The sequence below is a fragment of the Schistocerca piceifrons genome, chromosome 3, assembly GCF_021461385.2.
Source record: "Schistocerca piceifrons isolate TAMUIC-IGC-003096 chromosome 3, iqSchPice1.1, whole genome shotgun sequence".
Taxonomy (NCBI): Eukaryota; Metazoa; Arthropoda; class Insecta; order Orthoptera; family Acrididae; genus Schistocerca; species Schistocerca piceifrons.
This window is the reverse complement of record NC_060140.1, coordinates 857,411,387-857,432,074: the sequence shown is the minus strand read 5'-3', so window position 1 is coordinate 857,432,074 and position 20,688 is coordinate 857,411,387. Positions and strand designations below refer to the sequence as shown.

The 20,688-nt window shown below is 39.2% G+C and overlaps 1 protein-coding gene across 1 annotated transcript in view; it reads left to right on the top strand.

Annotated features, from left to right (window-relative positions):
• Positions 1 to 20,688, top strand: part of LOC124789528 — a 154,580-nt gene that overhangs the window by 28,436 nt on the left and 105,456 nt on the right. Inside the window, exon 3 of the mRNA XM_047256922.1 lies at positions 7,451 to 7,646. Within this exon, the coding sequence (XP_047112878.1) occupies positions 7,451 to 7,646 (196 nt within the window). The remainder of the gene's footprint in view (positions 1 to 7,450; positions 7,647 to 20,688) is intronic.

Below are 20,688 nucleotides of genomic sequence, written 5' to 3'. Positions count from 1 at the left end.
ATTAACTTCCATGAACCTGCATGTTAGTTATAGGTTTCATATAAGGTACAGGGTGATTTTGCCCAAGGTGTAACATCCCTGTTGCTTCCTGAACTGTTATCGATGTCAAAACAAGAATTTTGGGGTATCTTAATATGCAGAAGGGAACACAATTGTGTTATACGATGTGTGTGCGAAAAGTAGAGAGACTGGTAACCCTGTGTTGTTCTAATTGTGTAGACCGGTGCGTTCATCCCTTCCAGATGCTCAGTCAGAGTTTAAACTCTTTACAGCCATCACATGATTTCTGAGAGTGCTATGAGTGAAGTTGTGTTTCTACATCTACATCTATACTCTGCAAACCACTGTGAGGTGCATGGCAGAGGGTGTGTCCCACTGTACCAGATATAAGGGTTTCTTCCCATTTCATTCACATATAGAGTGCAGGAAGAATAATTGCCTGAATGCCTCTGGGCACACAGTAATTATTCTAATCTTATCATCACAATTCCTATGTGAGAAATATGTAGGGGGCTGTGCTACATCACTAGAGTAAGAATTTAAAGCTGGTTCTTGAAACTTTAACAGACTTTCTCGGGATAGTTTGTCTATCTTCAAAAGTCTGCCAGTTCATTTCCTTCAGTAACTCCGTGACACTCTCCCATGGATTAAACAAACCTCTGACCATTCATGCTGCCCTTCTCTGTATATGTTTAGTATCCCCTGTTACTCATATCTAGTATGGGTCCCACATACTTGAGCAATATTTTAGAACCTGTCGCACGAGTGATTTGTAAGCAATCTCCTTTGTAGATTGATTGCACTTCCCCAGTTTTCTACCCATAAACTGAAGTCTACCATCTGCTTTACACATACTGAACCTATCTGATCATTCCATTTCACATCCCTACAAAGCATTTCACCCAGGTATCTGTATGCGTTAGCTGATTCCAGCAATGACTCATTGACATCATGAAAAAAGATAGTATGAAACCCAACTCATTGTTTTCTCATGTGACATACTGAAAGCTTTGGATCAAGGCAATCAGATAGATGCTGTATTTCTTAATTTCCAAAAAACATTTGATTCAGTACCACAGCTATGCTTATGATCAAAAGTTCGTTTTGTGAGGTGCACAATTTTACATTTCTGAATACTTAGAGCAAGTTGGTAATCTATGCACCACTTTGAAATTTTAGCAAGATCTGACTGAATAGTTATGCAGCTCCTTTCAGATAGTACTTCATTATAGATAACTGCATCATCTACAAAAGCCTGATATTACTATTAATATTGTCTGCAAGGTCATTAATATATGACATGAACAGCAACAGTCCCAACACACTTCCCTGGGGCACATCCAAAGTTACTTTTACATCATACAATGACTCTCCATCCAAGATAACGTGCTGTGTGCTTCCTACCAAAAGGTCCTGACTCCAGTCACAAATTTCACTTGATAACCCATATTATCGTACTTTTGACCATAAGCATAGGTGTGGTACTGAATCAAATGCTTTTCAGAAATTAAGAAATACAGCATCTACCTGATTGCCTTGATCCAAAGCTTCCAGTATGTCATGTGAGAAAAGTATGAGTTGGGTTTCACATGATTGATTTTTTTCGAAACCCATACCGGTTGGCATTGAGGTGGTCATTCTGTTAAAGACACCTCATTATGTTTGAGCTCAGAATATCTTCTAAGATTCTACAACAAATCGATGTCAGGATACTGGATGGTACTTTAATGGATCACTTCTACTACTCTCCTTGTAGATGAGTCTGACCTGTGGCTTTTTCCAAGAAATGGGCATGGTTATCTTGTTAGAGTGATTTATGGTAGATTATAATTAGAAGAGGGGCTAACTCTGCTGCAAATTCAGTATAAAATCTGACAGGGATTCCACTGGCCCCTGGAGCTGTGTCCAATTATAATGATTTCAGCTGTCTCTCAACACCGCTGACACAAATACTTATTTCATTCATCTTCTCAGTGGTATGAAGATTAAATTGGAACAATTTTTCTGTGTCTTCCTTTGTAAAGGTACATTTGAAAATTGAGTTAAACAGTTGAGATTTTGCTTTGCTACCCTCAATTTCACTTCCTGTCTAGTTCACTAAAGACTGGACACTAACTTTGCTGCCACTAACAGTCTTTACTTACAAGCAGAATTTCTTTGAGTTCTGTTTTTGTTGTGTGTTATGAAAATGAAACAGCAGAACTTAGGGCAACATTGGGTCATAAAGTTTATTTACTAAACTTAGGGAATCCACAAGTATGACCTTCAAAAAATTGTAACAGACCTATGGGGAACATTCCTTATCAAGTGCACAAGTTTTTTGCAGGCACAAATCATTTTTGGAAGGCCAAGATGTTGAAGATGAACCTCACTCAGGGAGACCTTCAACTTCCAAAAATTGATAGAAATGTTGAAAATGTACGTGATCTTGTGAGATCAGACCAACGTTTAACAATAACTGTTAAACTTAAATACTTTCACCATGCATCAATTTTTGTCTAAAGTTTTGCACTTAGTTTTGTGCCAAAATGGTGCTGGAAAATCTCACAACTGAGCAGAAGGATAATGTAAGAAATTTTTGTGTTTATCTTCTCTTAGAATGTTGCCAGTGGCCACAAATGGTTCAGTCACATGACCACAGATGATAAAGGCTGGATTTTTTTATGTGGTCCTGAGAAAAGCAACAAAGTAAGAAGTGTTACACTGGGATTAGATTAGATTAACTTTCATTCCAATTGATCCAGGATGTAAAACATGTGAGAAAAACAACAATACATGATAAATATTTACAACTAAAACAAATAAGCTAATGGAATGATTGTCTTATTTAAAATTTAAAAAAAGTTTCTTTTTATTTATAAGGTAATAAATGCATAATAGAGCTACTACAATACTTATTTACAATGAACACATTTCTTTTCTGCATTGAAATGGTGCAGAAGTTAGATTTTATAAAAAACACACACACACACACACACACACACACACACACACACACACACACACACACACACACACACACAAAATAGAGTAGAAGGAGTTGGCTACAAATACATCCTTTAGGCTTTGCTTAAACTGAATTTCATTGGTTGTTAAGCTTTTTATGGCTGCTGGCAAGTTACTGAAAATGCACACCTTTTTGTACAAGAGTAAGTGACTTTAAATCCTTGTGAAGATTATTTTTATTTCTAATATTGATTCCATGAACTGAGCTGCTGGTTTGAAATAGTGATATATTTTTGACGACTGATTTCATTAAGGAATAAATATATTGGGAAGCAGTAGTTAGTATCCCTAGTTCCCTAAACAGGCCTCTGCAAGATGTTCTTGAGTTCACACCACATTTAACTCTTATTAGACGTTTTTGTGCCTTGAAAACTTTAGCTTGCCTTGATGAATTACCAAAAAATCCCACATGACATAATGGAGTGAAAGTAAGCATAGTATGCCAGCTTTTTCATTTTTATATCCCCTATGTCTGACAGAGTTCACATTGCAAATAGAGATTTATTTAGACGCTTCAGTGGTTCTGTGGTGTGCTCCTCCATGTTGAATTTATTATCAAGCTGTAATCCCAAGAATTTAACACTTTCCACTTCTTCTATCTGCTTGTCATCATATGTTAGGCATATACTTGTGGGACACCTCTTACAAGTTCTGAACTGCATGAGTGTGTTTTTTCAAAGTTTAGTGACAAAGAATTGGGTAGGAACCAGTGATTAATGTCCACAAATATTTTATTAGCCAATCATTGTAAGACTACACTTGATTTGCTATTAATTGCAATATATGTATCATTGGCAAGCAAAACAAATTTGGCATCTGGTAATGTTACTGATGAAAGGTCATTGACATACATAAGAAAAGGTATGGGCCCTTAGATGGAACCTTGTGGGACCCCACATGTAATTAGTTCCCAGTTGGATGATGCCTGATAGCTTAATACATGTCTCTTTCCTAATAACACCCATCGTTTCCTGCCATAGATATAAGATTTGAACCATTTCACAGCATTTCCTGTTACACCATAATATTCTAATTTACTTAAAAGGATATTGTGCTTTATACAGTCAAATGCCTTTGACAGATCACGAAATATACCAGTTGGCTGCAGTTTTTTGTCCAAATTAATTAAGTACATTTTCACTGTAAGTGTAGATCGCATTCTCAATATCAGACCCCCTTAAGAAATCTGAACTGCAACTTTGACAGTAGGTTGTTTGTAATAAGATGGTTATAAAGTTGATAGTACATTATCTTTTCTTAAATTTTTGAGAACGCTGACAAGAGTGAAACTGGACAGAAATTGATGCTATTTTTTTTATCTCCCTTCTTAAACAGTGGCTTAACTTCAGCATATTTCAACCATTCAGGAAATATTCCATAGATAAATGACTGGTTACACAGGTAGCTTAATATGTTACTTAACTCAGAATCACATTCTTTAATTAGCTTTGTTGATATTTCATCATACCCACTAGATGTTTTTGATTTTAAAGATTTTATGATGGGCATTACTTCTGCTGGGGTAGTGAGGGTCAAATTCATATTATGGAAATTACTTGAAATGTCTGGTCTGAGGCATCCCATGGCAGCATCTACAGAACCTGACAACCCCATCTTTTCAGTAACAGTTATAAAAGGTTTGTTAAAAAGTTCTGCAACACTATACACATCTGTCACCCATGTATCATTCACTCTTAATGATATTTGCCTCTCTTCATGTCTGGTTCTGCCCATCTCCTCATTCACTATATCCCATATTGTCTTTATTTTGTTATCTGATGTGACTATATTTTCCTTGTAACATATTTGCTTTGATGTCCGTATTACAGTCTTTAATATTTTGCAGTATTTCTTGTAATATGCTATAGCATCAATACCAGAATTGTTTCGGATTGACATATACGGTTTTCTTTTTGTTTTACTAGATACCTCTGTTCCTTGAGTAATCCATGGCTTCTTTGTACACTTTGTTCTAACCTTGGTTAGTTTTGGAGGAAAACAGTGTTCAAGTAAGGTAAGCACTTTATTAGCAAAAGTGTTACATTTGTCATTCATGCCATGAGCACTGTAAACATCACTCCAGTGAATGTGTGTGAGTAGTGTCCTAAAATAATAAATTTTTGGATTATTGATTACCCTTTTGAGTTCAGCTGTAACAGATTTTATATCCTGTTCAGTATTAACATTTAACTGAAGGATCTGTTGTGTCATGGTCTGAGAGACTATTGACTATAGGTTTTGTAACATAATTTCATTCATTGGCCTTTTTTATAAAGATATTATCAAAGGCTGTTTGTGAGCACTTGGGAAATTTACAGTGGGAATTAAGTTGAATGATAGTGTTACTAACTCAAATACGTTCTTATTGGGACAATCTTTAAGGAAATATTCATTGAAGTCACCAGCAACCATTATTTCTTTGTTTTTGGTTGTTAAATGGGCCAGTACAGGTTCAAAGTGGTTTATGAACACATTAAAGGTACCTGCAGGTGCTCGATATAAACTTAATATTATGAAGGATTTTTTATGAAATTCTACTTCTGTTGCACATGCTTCCATATGCTGTTCTAAGCAAAATTTATGAATGTCTATGTTCTTAAATTTGACAGTTCCTGATGAATGTGGCATCTCCTCCTTTCTCCATTTCTGCTCTGTAAATGTGAGATGCTAACCTAAATTATGCAACACTTAAAAGTTCTAGACCAGTGGTCACGTGATGTTCAGAGAGGCAGATTTTCAGCTGGGTTTGAGGACTCTAATTCATCTATGCAGATAATTAATTCATTAATTTTATTTCCCAGTCCTTGAATACTTTGATACAATAAAGATAGCTGACATTTCACAATGACTGAGTTAAAATTGGGTTGAGTTGAAATTTCTGATGATTGTTGAAAATTCTTAAACAACAGCTGTTTATGCTGATGAAATTAGCTAGAATTATGTTTTTTGGTTTCTTTCTCAAATTGAAGGTTTGTCTGAATCTTAACCTCTCTTAAAACTTGGTTTCTTTCTGTCCTCCTGACCCTAAAATAGGGTCTTTTCTGAACCCTCTAACCACTGGTATTTTATCACTCATGACAGTGCCTGCCCCTTTAACTTTCCTGCTATTTTCCCAGCCAGTTTACCTTTCGCTTCCTGTTGAGGTGAAGGCCATGCCTAGTATAATCCCACCTATTGAGAGAAGCAACAGAAACTTCACCAATGTGTGACCCTGCACCCAACATAAGCAGCCGTTCCAACTCCAAATTAACTCTCCTGACAGGAGAGTTCAAATGAGGTCAGTCGTGGTGCACAAGAACAGATACAAAGTTAACACTAGTATGCTTCGGGTACCCAGGATCCCTGTCAATACTGTTACCTGACCCACCCACTACAACCATGGTGTCTTTCTTAGTGAAATCTTTGCAAAGTGATCCTAAATCCTTTGTCACCTGCTCCAGACCAGCAGTAGATTTAAAAAAAATTGGTGACCTGGTATTCTGATCCTAGTTCATCCTGCAAAAGTTGGCAAACACCTCTTCCATGGGAACTACCTAACAACAACACTTCCTTTCTATTTACTGATTTCCCTACATTCTTACTTTTCAATTTGTTGCAGAAAGTTTGTTGTGCCTTGTCTACACCAGCAGCTGCTTGAGGCTCACCAGCTTCTAACTGAAGCAACAGGTCATATGTATTTTCCACATTCACCACGAAGCTGTCAGATGAAGTTCTAGGCCTCTTCCTCCTGTTGCCTGTTGCCACTTCCTACCTCTCTTTTACTCTTCTCCATCCTTAACCTGTCAAGATCTCCCCTGGCCTTGTCTAGTTCAGCCTGAATCTCCTCAACTCAAAGATAAAACAGTGTTGATTTTTTTTCTGACAGTAGGGGTATTGTTCACAAGGAATTTGTTCCAACCTGTCAACCAAGTGTTTTATAAAGGTGTCTTTCAAAGCCTCATGAAAAGGGTGAGTGGAGTGAGACCAGACATTACAACCCTCAAAAGGTGTTCCTGTTGCCCCCCTCCCCCTTTTTCACCTGATCTGAGTCCTTATAACTTATTTCTTTCCCCAGAATTGAAGAAGTCTTAAAAGCACATCATTTTTGGACTCTGGAGAACAATCAAAAGACTGTGACTGCCTTGTTAACGGCCCTACCACTTGAAACCTTTCAGCACTGCTGCCAAGACTGGGAACAATGAGTTCACTGGTGTGTAGCTGCCTAAGGGAACTACTTTAAAGGAGACAATATTGCTGTTTGAAAATAAATAAATAAATAAACAAACTCTGGTACATAAAAAATCATTCTCGTTACTTTTCTCACACATCTCTGTGTACTTTTGCTGGAATATTCATTTTGATACCTCTAATCATACATGAAATAAAATGGATGTCAAGAACCTGTATACAGACACTGAATACATATATTAGGAGTAGCTTATAATGGCAGTAATGAATGTTACAGAAACCCGCGATCCCAATGAAGCCTATGGGAGATGAGAAAGTGGCTGCACAGGATGTACCTGAAGTCCCTCATGGCTGTGAGACCGTCCCAAATGGTGGATACTTGGGGCGGAAGGAGATGTTCTCCCTCCTGACCCAATCAGAAGGAAAGAGCAAAGCCAGGGAAACCTCTGACCAAAGCCAAAGCACCTCAAATGGTAAGCAGTAGACTTCCATTAGAGCTCATTATTACCATGGAGTAGATCCAAAACTTCTAAGTTCAACATTCCTTTACACATAATTAGTCATCACCTCAAAAGATTGCTGATAATTGCTGCCTCTAGTGTAATCCTCATTACATTACCTATAGAATAACCCTTTCAATACTGTTTTAAGTTCTGTTTCCCATATCACACTAACAACTGTACTCTATCATGAATGCATGACAAGTAAGCAGCGTTTGTGATTTCTGCTGCTATTTATAGTATTATTACTTTTATTGTTATATGTTTCACTGTATTTGAGACTGAATAAATTAAGGAACAATTAGGGAACTCCTAATCGCAACTGCCTTAAACTCTGAACTCCATTTGTGTAAATGTGATTAGAAGCTGCTTCTTGGTAGCTGTGGTGATAAAGACTCCATCAGCTGATTATTGTGATGTAATTGTCATTAGTTTGACATTGTGGGACAGTTTGTAGTTGCGAGGGAATTGCCTGGAGAGGAATCCACCATTGACCTGCTGTTCCCTGTGCCATCCTACAAACGATGATGAAGTCGTCGACCAGTTTCATTGCCGCATCTTCTGTTGAAATTGCTGCACATTGAATTTCATTATGAAAGTGTTGTTTTTATTCAATATGTCAGATGTGCAACTGAACTCTCAAGGGATGTGAGAATTTCTGTTTGATTGTGTCATATCTGCATTAGTTGTGCTGCTGGTACCCTGCAGAATACATATGGGTTTGAGACAGTTCACTGTAACATTGGTTGCTTTCCCATGGAGAATATTAATGGTGTTAGCTCCACATTTTATCACTCTGTGGGGGCTTGAATATGGTGGGTGCAAGGCAGGACAGATTATATCATATATCGTAACATGATACAGTCACATTCTTTTAGAGCATGATGAACAAACATTTTGGGTGAATGGTGTGCCTGTGGATGTGGTTTTCTGAGGTGTGTGATGTTCTGTTTCACTCTGTGGATGAGAGTAGGTGGATCATTAACTGCCAGCAGTGGTGTTGCCAAGACGAAGTTGACTGGTATTGTGAGTGGCTCACCACACAGTATTTCCACTAATGAAGCATGGAGGTCTTCCTTACAAATGAAACGCACACCTAAAAACACCCACAGCAAGGACTCTGTCCAATTACCACCATGACATGTGAATGTTGTTTTTAGTATGCGGCACTCCGCCAGCCTATTGCTTTGAGGGTGATATCTGTGTCGAAGTGCTGGACACTGCAAAGATTGCAGAGTTTGGTAAATAGTGATGACTTGAACTGATGACTGTGGTCGGTTATGGTGAAGGCAGGGCAGCTGAAACACGAGATCCATTACTGTACAAATGCCCTTGTCGTAGTCTATGCTGTAACCATTACTGTACAAATGCCCTTGTCGTAGTCTATGCTGTAATGTCAGAGAGAGGTATGGCTTCGACCCAGAGGATGGCCCAGTCAACTGGAGACAGAATCTACCAGAAACCTGCTCACTGTGGGAGGAGTCAGACTAGGTCAAGGTGAACTTGTTGAAAGCAGCCTCAAGTTTTATAAATTGACCATATTTTGGGTGTGTAAGCCATCCCATCTTACAGTGATGACAAGCTGTAAAAGCTTGTGTCCAATCTTTGCAATCTTGTTTGATGTTTGGGCATGTGAAACTGTCCTTTGTTTGGTTGTGGGTCATACTCCTTGGTGTGACAGTCTGAGTAATTGGTCCAAAAAGGCATTCCGTATAATGAGAGGAATGAGGGGTCTGGTGTGGTTTTCTGACACATCACAACAAACTTTTGCAGAGGACTCAGCCAAAGTGTGGGATACTATTTCTGACCCAGTCAGGATGTTATCTAGGAGGTTGCATGTTTGTTCATCTGGTTGTGCTTTGTCTACTTCATTGCTGTTGATATCCACTGAAAGTATGTTTATCCGGGTGATTTAGTCTGTGACCATGTTGTCTGGCTCATGAAGGTGCTGGGCATTGGTCATAAACTATGTGATATAGTCCAGGTGTTACAAATGTTTTTGGCAGCAGTCTTTCAATGTGTTATGAATGTAATCCATGAGTGGAGGTGCTGCTCAGTATAAATTGTAAGTTGTCTACCGTCTATGTTGTCTTCGAAATGACACACTGCTGCATATACTGCCAACAATTCCCGATCATATGCTGACCACTTGAGCTGTGGCACAGATAGTTTTTCTGAAGAAGAAGATACACAATGGTTGCTGTACTCCTGCTATAGTCTGATGAAGCACTGCTCCAGTCACCATATTGCTTGTGTCAGTTGTGACTGACAGGGGAGCAATCAGCAGCAGGTGTGCCAACGTTGTTAGTTACATGTTCCATAGATCATTTGAAAAGTTCTTTTATCAAATTATTTATTTATTTATTTATTTTGCATCAGATGGGCTGACTTTAAACTGATCAAACATTTGTTGAATTTTTTGGCATCCATATAAGATTTAATTTGCCACACACACCTTCCTACAGTGCACTCACCAGTGGAGCTTGAATGCCAAACGGGGTAAGTACGATCAGTGAAAGTACACTATACCAAGAAATTGGCATAATGTGTAGTGATTGTGGGGTCATAGGCAGCTGGTGGGTGAGTTCAGTGTATAGCCTAGCTGGTCAGATGCTGTCATTGCTGATAGAATGGGGAAGAAAGGTCATACCAGATTTTCACAGATGGCATTTGTCTTCATTGATGAATGCTGCCAAAATGATTTTGAGGTGTTCCTCATGTTCATGCAAGGAAAGGGAAAAGACAATATCATCCAGATATGCATAGAAGAAAGAGAATATTTTGTATGAAATGCTACCAAATTTCCATTGCGTTTTTCAGGCTATAGGGCATCGACAGAAATTCATAAAGTTCAAATGAGTTGACAACCCATACCTTGGGTATGAACTCTTTGCCCATGGGGTTTAGCAAGTAAGCATTTCTACAGTCTATAACACTGAACACAGTAGCACCTGCTAAGGTATGGGTCAAGCCTGGAATGTTCAGGATTGGGTAGCTATTAGCAACTGTAAGAGTGCTCAGTGCCTGATAATTCCCACATAATCAGTACATGCCATTCTTTTTGGGGGGAAAGATGGATGGGCAAGGCCCAAGGGCTGTCAAACTGTCTGATCATTACAGCTTGCAGTAATTTGTCTATAGCAGATTTAACTGGATAAAGTTTGCCTGGGGCCAGTCTTCGTCGTTTGTGCTGGACCAAGTGGCTGCACATTGTATTAATCGTATGTTCAGTTCTGTGTCAGCAGCACCCTGAGGAGCGTGGGTAGAGGAGGGGGGAGGGGGGGAAGAGGAGGAGGAGGAGGAGGAGGAGGAGGAGGAGGAGGAGTAGTCACACATGGAAAGTGCTTGGACACTGTGAGAAAAATTTACTGTACTGGTGTGAGAGTGGTGGAGTGTGTAGGCTGAGGTCATCTGGGGTTGAAAGAATTTTAGCTTGCTGTCTGTGATTCTCTGCATGTAGGCTGATAATCTGTCTTCTGACTTTTTCATAACAATGTGTGACCTGCCATAACTCTGATTCCAATGCATGGCAGCCACAGAAAAGTCATAGATGGTTATCGCAAGCAGCAACCAGATCTGATGCCTGCACCTGTGGGTCGGTATCTGTTGACAGCTGCTGTGCGTACTGTGGTAGGACACCCGTGATGCCGGTCACGGATTCTCCACTGCTGTGGTGTTCAGGGTTCCATGTATCTAAGCCCAGACAGGTTCTCTGCTGACTGCTACCAAAAGCTGCTGTTGGAACATGTCATGCAGGCCCAGGTCAAACGTTGGTTCCATAAGTTGCAATAGGAGAATCGTTTGGAGCAGTAAAATAAAAAAATGTAAATGCTGTGTGGCTAGGACCTCCCGTCGGGCAGACCATTCGCCTGGTGCAAGTCTTTAGAGTTGATACCACTTCAGTGACTAGTGTGTTGATGGGGATAAAATGATAAGGGCAACACAACACCCAGTCCCTGAGCAGAGGGAATCTCCAACCCAGCTGGGAATCGAACTTGGGCCATTAGGTATGACATTCCGTCGTGCTGACCACTCAGCTACCAGGGGTGGACGTTTGCAGCGGTAAACCTGTTGGTGAAGTGATCTAGTACGTACAATCTGTCATCATTGAATGTAATCATGGTGAAACTAGATTGGCCCATGCCTTGTGACTGTAAGCGACATGGACAAGTGATGCAATCCAAGCCGCATATTGTGGATTGCATTTCAAGTCTGGGTGACTGCAGAGTTGCGAGCAGTTGTGTGCTGGAAAAGCTACACAGTGGCCGCATCATTCTCTTTTTTGTTTAAGGCCACACTGCGAGCTCTACACTATGGCTATCTTCATTGTGCCTGTGGAAATCTGCATAGAGATTCTCTTTCTGAATGTCCAACTTTCTCACACCTCCCACACTGAGGTTTCCCATGATTCTACCGAATGCGATCAGGTTGATGAAAATTAGAGAACATAATTTTTGTGTGGCAAAGGCCACCATCTTTTCCCTTGTTTTGGGACCTGCATCTGTCTTTGTTAATGCTATCTGTTACAGTTTAAGTTAAGGTTTTTGAGAATTCTACTCATACTTTGCAAGAAATTTCAGCTGACAAACCAATAAAAATGCATCTAGTGCCCTCTGTTTTGTTTCTTCAAGATTGACCATGTTGGCATTTGCGTCATCCATTAACCGAATAGTATCTACTAATGTTCAATTTCCTAAGTTAATCAACAATACTTTCTACAGACTCTCCCTGTCTTTTGCTGTACCATTAAGCTGCTACTTAAAAGGGAAACTCCCCATCACACACACCCCTCAGATTTAGTGGTAAGATGGTCCAGTGGTTACGTGTGTCAAAAACTGAACACAGATCAAGCATGAAAACAGGAATAAGGTGTACTGAACTATGGAAAAAAAGCAAAATAGGAACAGTGAACTGTTCAAGAACAAGAAGTGCAATAAAGAGCAGCCTTAAGCAGCAATGGCGCTGTAGTAAATGGTAACTATGTTGGACTGCCAAGCGGGCGAGCTGTGTTTGAAACTCCCTCATGTCATTTATTTTTCTCACAACATTATGATTTGTATGTCTGGTAATTGAAATGTTTGTTCTCTTTCTGTAGTCTTGGCAGTTGTCATACTATACATTGGTTACAGAATATGAGCCATGCGGTAACAATACGTTACCGTCACAAGTAAATGTGATGAATAGTGAGAGTGGGCGAGATACCACATAGACATCTCACAAAAATGAAAACAACAAACAAATGGGTGTGAACTATGTTACAACAAAGGAATTCAAGAGTCAAGACCTCCAAACTGGAACACAACTACAAAAATGTTAAAAACAAGTGTTTTGTCAGAGCACAGAGATCTGTGTGGTTTTGAAACTCTTGCATTCATTTGTTGCAGCTTATGTGACGAAATATTATGTTTTTATCATTTCCTTGGAAGTAATCCCGTTCACATTCATATGAACACCTATACCAGGCAAGGAGGCATATCTCACTCACTTACTAGTCATACAAATTAGCAGTGTCGATAAGAGATTCCTGTTGTATGACCCATGTTCTGTCACTAATGCCATGTATAATACACCATATGTGTTTTGTGGAGGATTCTATTGACTTATTGCCTTGTCATGAAACGTTTGCAGTATCCATTCGAGAGCCATTTTGTTTCAGCTGCTAATAGAGTAGTTGTGCAGAATACTGTCATTATAGGTCCCTATGCTTACACTTCGCTGTCGCAAACAGACATTACACATCGACACAGACATAAATTAGATAATGCGAACAGCGAAAAATAAAAATTGGCACAAGAGAGCAGTTTGAACATGGCTAGCCATCTTGGTAGTCGAACACCGTAATCACTTAACCACAATGCCATTGCTTTTACATGCAGCTTTATATTGAACTTCTTATCCTTGCTCCGTTCACTGTTTCCATTTTGCTTTTTTTTTTCCACAGTCCAGCACTCCTTCCCTTTTTCATGCTTGATTTGTGATCAGTTCTTCACGAGCTGTCTACTGGGCCCTCTTACCACTGACTCTGAGGAGAGTGCAATGAGGAGTTTCCCTTGTTAGTTACTGCTTGTCATTCTATCAGAGCCAGTTTAAGTCCCAAGTGACACAAGCCACCACTTGGGGGCACCCAGCTGACAGGGATGCCAGAGGCACCCAAGTGCAATATTTGTATGCTGTATGTTTCACAAATAATGGTGACTACTCGAGTGGGTGAAAGTGCATGAGGGAAGAGGGTTGAGGAAGGGTGGCAAATCAATAGTCATTTGTGTGGAAAAATGTTCTCGAACTGACCCTGCATTCCATTCTCCCATTTTTGCAACTGTCAGTACATAATCTACAAAAATAAAAATATCTTCCCCTGATCTACCTGGAGGAGGAGTCACCAATGAGGCTGTACTGGTATCTAGGTCAGGCAGGTACAAGTTAGGAAAGGACTGTTCCCTTCTCTTCCTCTGTAGACTCTTGAACTCCACTGTGATTCTAAATTATCGGGTCACATTTGAGCATCATGATAACACAGATGTTGAAATGCTTCCTGTTTTCTACATCATGCCATTTTGATTACTATCTGTTATAACCAAAACACAAAATAACAATTTTCTCAAAGTTCAAAGGAAGGAGAAAGAAATAACCATACAGGCCCAAACCAAAACTTGAAGTCAGAACTTGTTTTTTCCCCACTGCTTCTGCCATCATTGCTCTTTCATGATTGGAATGTCGAACCAATACTGTGGTCTCCACCATTATTTCTGACACTACTTTTAGAGGGTGTGGATATGTTCTACTGGAGGATGGCGGTTTGGGCTGAGCCAGAAGCTGTTTAAATTTTGTACAATCCCTTTATTACTCAAACAGTTAATATGAAAAGCTCAAACCTACATCTTCTGGTACTGGAATGTGAATGTACACCCACAAACCCTGATGGGCATGCTGTGCTCAGGGCAGCCAAGGCGTGGTGAGACCTCAGGCAGTCTACGTCCCCCGCCCAGTGGCTGAGCTAAGCCAAGCTGATGTGGGAGCTGAAAATGGCACACAGATTGCTAGGCAGGAGAGACCCACCCAGCCATGGTGTGAGACAGGCTTAGATGTCGAGGGAGAGAATCTTGGACCAGCAGCTAGCTGAATGTGACTGGCCGTGGCGAATGCCCCAGTGGCTCGGTGACTACGTCGGCCTCAGTTCTATCCTTGACCCATCTGGCAGTGGCCAAACCCTCTGACAGGAGGTCCAGTTGGGATGGCAATACAGTGGCAGTGACCTCACAGCAGAAATTGGCACTATGTGGTTGACAACTCGACGACTCTCCACTTTGATGAATGATCGACCCACCTGGATGGCCAGTATTTATGTGCAGCAAAGAGCGTTTGTTGTGGCATTGCTGCTCTGCTGATGCTGCTGCTGCTGCTGCTATCGCTGCTGTTGCAAGTGTCACATACACCATATGCTGAAGTGTCCCTTGTTCCAGTAACTAGCTGGGTACAAGATGGCACGTGGGTGGCGATGCCTAGTGTATTGCTGGCAGTAGCCCACACTACAGTATCGAGCTCTCGTGCCTAGGCCCATATTGCTAGTTGCATGCCTATCAGCCTTCTTGTAAGTCTATAATAAAAGTTCAGTTACTAATCCCACTTCTAAGCACTGTAAATTTTCACTTGTAACATTGTAAACACTGGTGAGTAAATAAAAAAAACATAGAAAGACATATTTTAATAAAATGTTCTATTACTTCAGGGAAGACAACAGTTTACCTGAGTAATAATTCAGGTAGCCCCACATCTACAACTGATGGACAGAGTCCTGAAATTGTGGAGAAGCCTTCACATGTTCCTCTCCAGAAAAGTGGAAATACAAGTGTTGTAATGATACACGGAAGTTTGTCTCGAGAAACACAAGCAGTTTTCAGTGTAACAAGTACTACAGAGACAGAACTGGGGATACTTACAACAGTAGTGACTACAGCTGTGGTATCTAATGTGGATGCAGAGCCAACGTTGGCAGTGTCATCGTCGTCATCATCATCGTCATCATCAGCAGCAGCAGCCACAGCAGCAGAGACGACGACAATGACAACAACAACAACACTAACAACAACAACAACAACACTACCAACAACAACAACAACACTACCAACAACAACAACAACAACAACAACACTACCAACAACACTACCAACAACAACAACAACACTACCAACAACAACAACAACAACAACAACACTACCAACAACAACAACAACAACAACAACAACAACACTACCAACAACAACAACAACAACAACAACAACACTACCAACAAAAGAACAAGAAGAAGAAGAAGAAGAAGAAGCAGTAGAAGAAGGAGGAGCAGCAGCATCACCACCACCACCGCCACCACTGCCGCCACCCCCATCAACTACTACTACTACTACTGCTATTAAAGGTCATTTAAAGATTAACTATTTTATGTTGAGTTTTCAATAGTCTGCAGTGTTACTAACAAACCAAATTACAAAATAACTAAACTGTTCAAACTTGTATGCTCAATGTTCTATATTATTGACTCTAACATTAGAAGCTAAGCTTGTTGCAATTAACACAAAATTAACAATCTATTAACAACATGTAACCACACAGATGGAGACATTAAGTATTGGCAATTATAGACTAGTATAATTTTCATGTAGAGTTAACATGGAAAAAGGAGGAGTTGCAACATACATAAAAGTTGGACACCAAGTTAAAAACATTGAAACAAACAGTTTTTATGTAGATCAGAACCTATAGCATGTGCTTGTGAGTTGTGCAGAATACTTCTCTGGTAATTGTAACAGTCTACAGATGCCTTCTAGGAAACTTTCAGCTGTTTATGAGAAAACTAGATGCATCATTGAGCTACCTGTCAGACAAGAAGAAACAGTTAATAGTTTGTGGAGATTTCAATATAAATTTCTTAAGATACAGTAAGAAAAATGAACTGGAATCATTATTTGCCTCTTTCAATCTCATTTCAGTGGTTACATTTGCAACTCATGTGAAGTAAGATAGTATGGTCCCGATCAATAACATTTTTATGCACATTGCTCATGTTGAAACAGTTAGTGTGTACCCTGTTGTTAATGGACTGTCGGATCATGATGCGCAATTAATGGAAATAAAGAACAGATCTTACACTCCTGAGGCAGCTTCATATAGAGGAGTCAGGCTTATTAATGAGAACAGGCTACTGTGTTCTAAGAAAAAGTTGAAACAGGATGTGTGGGATAAGGTATATACAGAAAGAGATGTTAATGTCAGTTCAGTTTCTTCCATATTTGTGTCAATATTTGAAAGTTAATTTCCTATTAAATTAGCCAGAAGTTCCATTAAAAAATAAGTTATCCGTGGAGAACTAAGGGAATTAAAATCTCCTTTAAGAGGAAGAGAGAAATTTATATATTTGCCGCAATAACTGAAGAACCAATCTTACTTGCAAACTACAGAAAATACTGTACTACATCTATACTTTGCAAACCACTATGATGTTCATGGCAGAGGGTACATCCCATTGTACAAGTTATTAGGTTTTCTTACTGTGCCATTCACATAAGGAGTGTGGGAAGAATAATTGTTTGAATGCCTCTGTTACTCTAATCTTATCCTCAAGATTCCTGTGTGAGAGATACCTAGGCGGCTGTAGTATGTCCGTAGAATAATTCTTACAAGCTGGTTCTTGAAACTTTGTTAATAGACTTTCTCAGGATAGTTTATGTCTGGCTACAACAGTCTGCCATTTCAGTTCCTTCAGTTTCTCTGTGACACTCTCCCATGGAGTAAACAAACCTGTACCCATTCGTGCTGCCCTCCTGCATATAAGTTCAATATCCCCTGTAAGTCCTATCTAGTACGGGTACCACACATTAGAGCAATATTCTAGGATGGGTCACACGACTGATTTTTAAGCAATTTCTTTTGTAGACTGACTGCACTCCCCCAGTATTCTACCAATCAACCAAAGTCTAGCACCTGCTTTACCCACGACTGACCCTATGTGATCATTCCATTACATATCTCTACAAAGTGTTACACCCAGGTATTTGTACGAGTTGGCCGATTCCAACAGTGACTCATTGATATTATAGTCATAGGATACTACATTTTTCATTTTGTGAAGTGCAAAATTTTACATTTCTGAACACTTGGGGGCAAGTTGAAACATAATCAAGATCAGACTGAATATTTATGCAGCTTCTCTCAGTACTTCATTATAGATAACTGAATCATCTGCAAAAAGCCTGATTATATTATTAATGTCTGTGAGATCATTAATATACAACATGAACAGCTGGTGCACACCCAAAGTTACTTCTACATCTGACAATGATTCTCCATTGAAGATAACATGCTGTGTCCTCCCTACCAAAAAGTCCTCAAATCAGTCACAAATTTCACTTGATATCCTATATGATCGTAGTTTTGAAAATAAGCATAGATGGTGTACGGAGCCAAGAAATACTGCATTTTCATGGTTTTCTTGATGAAGAGCTTTCAATATGTCATGTGAAAAAAGTGTGAATTGGGTTTTACATAATTGATGTTTTCTAAAACCATGCTGGTTGGCATTGAGGAAATAATTCTGTTCAAGATATCTCATTATGTTTAATCTCAGAATATGTTCAAAGATTCTACAACAAATTGATGTCAACGATATTGGACAATAGTTTTGTGGATCACTTCTACTACCCTTCCTAAAGATGAGTGTGCCCTGTGCCTTTTTCAAGAACTGGGCACAGTTTTTTATTTGAAGGATCTATGATAGATTATAGTGAGAAGAAGGGCTAACTCGGCTGCAAATTCAATATAGAATATGACAGGGACTCCATCGAGGCCCAGAGTTGTTTCTCAACACTGCTGACACTAATACTTATTTCATTCATCCTTTCAGTGGTACGAGGATTAAATTGGGGCAATTCTCCTGTGTTTCCTGTTGTAAAGAAACACTTGAAAATGGAGTTAAGCATATGAGCTTTTAGATTGCTACCCTCAATTTAATTTACTGTCTCATTCAATAGGAACTGGACACTAACTTTGGTGCCACTAGCAGCCTTTACAACAACCAGAATTTCTTGGATTTTGTGAAATGTCATTTGACAGTATTCTGCTAAGGTAGTCATTGAAGCATCACGCATTGCTCTCTTGACGGCCAAACACTTTTCATTCAGCATCTCTGTATTTATAGCCCTACACTTTCTTTTACACCTGTTACTTTACGGAAAGTCATTAAAATGTCCTAAAGTATGCATGTCTTGACAGAAATTAATAATGCAGATAATAAGAGTAAAACTCCATGATATGTGATCAAACAGGAGTCAGGACAGACAGCTGGTCTACAATATACCATAACAAATTAAATGAAAATGTTGTGATTGATAATTTATGAGGGTCATTCAATAATTAAAGAGACAAATTGGTCTGGAGAAAAAAGTATTTATTTTTAGAAAACGATACTTCTTCTACTTTTCAACATAATTCCATTGAACATTTATGCACTTGTTCCAACAGGCTACAAGCTCTTTTATTCCAGCTGCAAAGAACTCTTTATCTTAATGTTTGAACCAATTTCCCACAAACTTTTTCACGTCCTCAACATCCTGGAACCTCTTCCCACGTAATGCCTCCTTCATTGTGCCAAACAAATGGAAATCACTAGGTGCTAAATAAGGACTGAAATGGGGATGAGGTGGTACTTCCCAGTCCATTTTGTTGATGATTTCACAGGTTAGTTGAGCAATGTGAGTTCGTGCATTGTCCTACTGGAGAATCACACCTCTCCTCTGAGATTGACGATGTCTCTCTCTCATAGATGGCTTCACCTTGTTTAAAAGTAAATCCGAATAGTATTGGCTGTTCATTGTACACTGCTCTTCAAGATAATCACAGAAAACTGGACCTTCACAATCCCAAAGCACCGTCAACATGACTTTTCCTGCTGATGCTTGGGTTTTGAATTTTTTCTTGACAGGTGAGTTGAGGTGCTTCCACTCCATGCTTTGTCTTTTTGATTCTTGCTCATAGAAGTGAATACAAGTTTCATCACAAGTTAAAATTTTGTTGAGGAAGTGCTCACCTTCTCTTTCATAACGTTCCTTTTGTTCTGTGCACACTCTCAACCTTGTTTCCATGTGTAGTCACATCAACTCCTTTGGGACCCATCTTGCACATTTTGCGGTACTTCAGTTTGTTGCAAATAATCTTGTGAACAGTACCAATACTAATTTGAACCTTATCTACTATCATTTCCACAGTCACACAGGAGTCGGCATGAATAATGTCATCAATTCGACTTTCAAGCGAGGGAGTTGAAACTGCAACTGGTTGACCAGAACGGTGTTTGTCAGTCATTGAGTTGCAACAATTTTTGAACTGCTCTACCCACTTGTAAAAATTTGCACAATTCATACAACCTTCACCATGAACTTTAGACATTCTACAGTATATATTTATTGGTTTCTCGCCTTCAGCAAGTAAAAAACGAATAACAGAATGTTGTTCAACTAATGTGGATGTTTCAAGCAGACTCACCATCTTGAAATGTATTTTTGAGGTTATAAACAAAACAGCTGATCAGGGCTCATCCCAGTGAGGCCAACTTAAAGCCATAAAAGAACCAAACTTGCACTATGAACAGTTTTTTCCCCAGACCAAATTGTCACTTGGGAATGTATTAAAAATATTCCACAAAACTTTAAGCATCTAGAAGCGGCATCAAAATCCTTTTCTGAAATTAATATATTTCTAAAATTCTAGTTCATATGGTGTTAATGGCATTTCGAACAGAATTCTGAAATTTGTTCTAACTTACTTGTTCTACTTAATAACTAATGTTCTTAGTGATATACATAATCCACTATTGACACGGGGAATTTTTCCAGACAGATCAAAATATGTTAAACCTCATAATAAGAAATGTGACAAGAAAAAGTTAAATAATCATCGTCCAGTTTCGTTACTGCCAGATTTTTCCAAAATATTCAAAAAATTGATGCACTGAAGAGAAGTCTCTCAT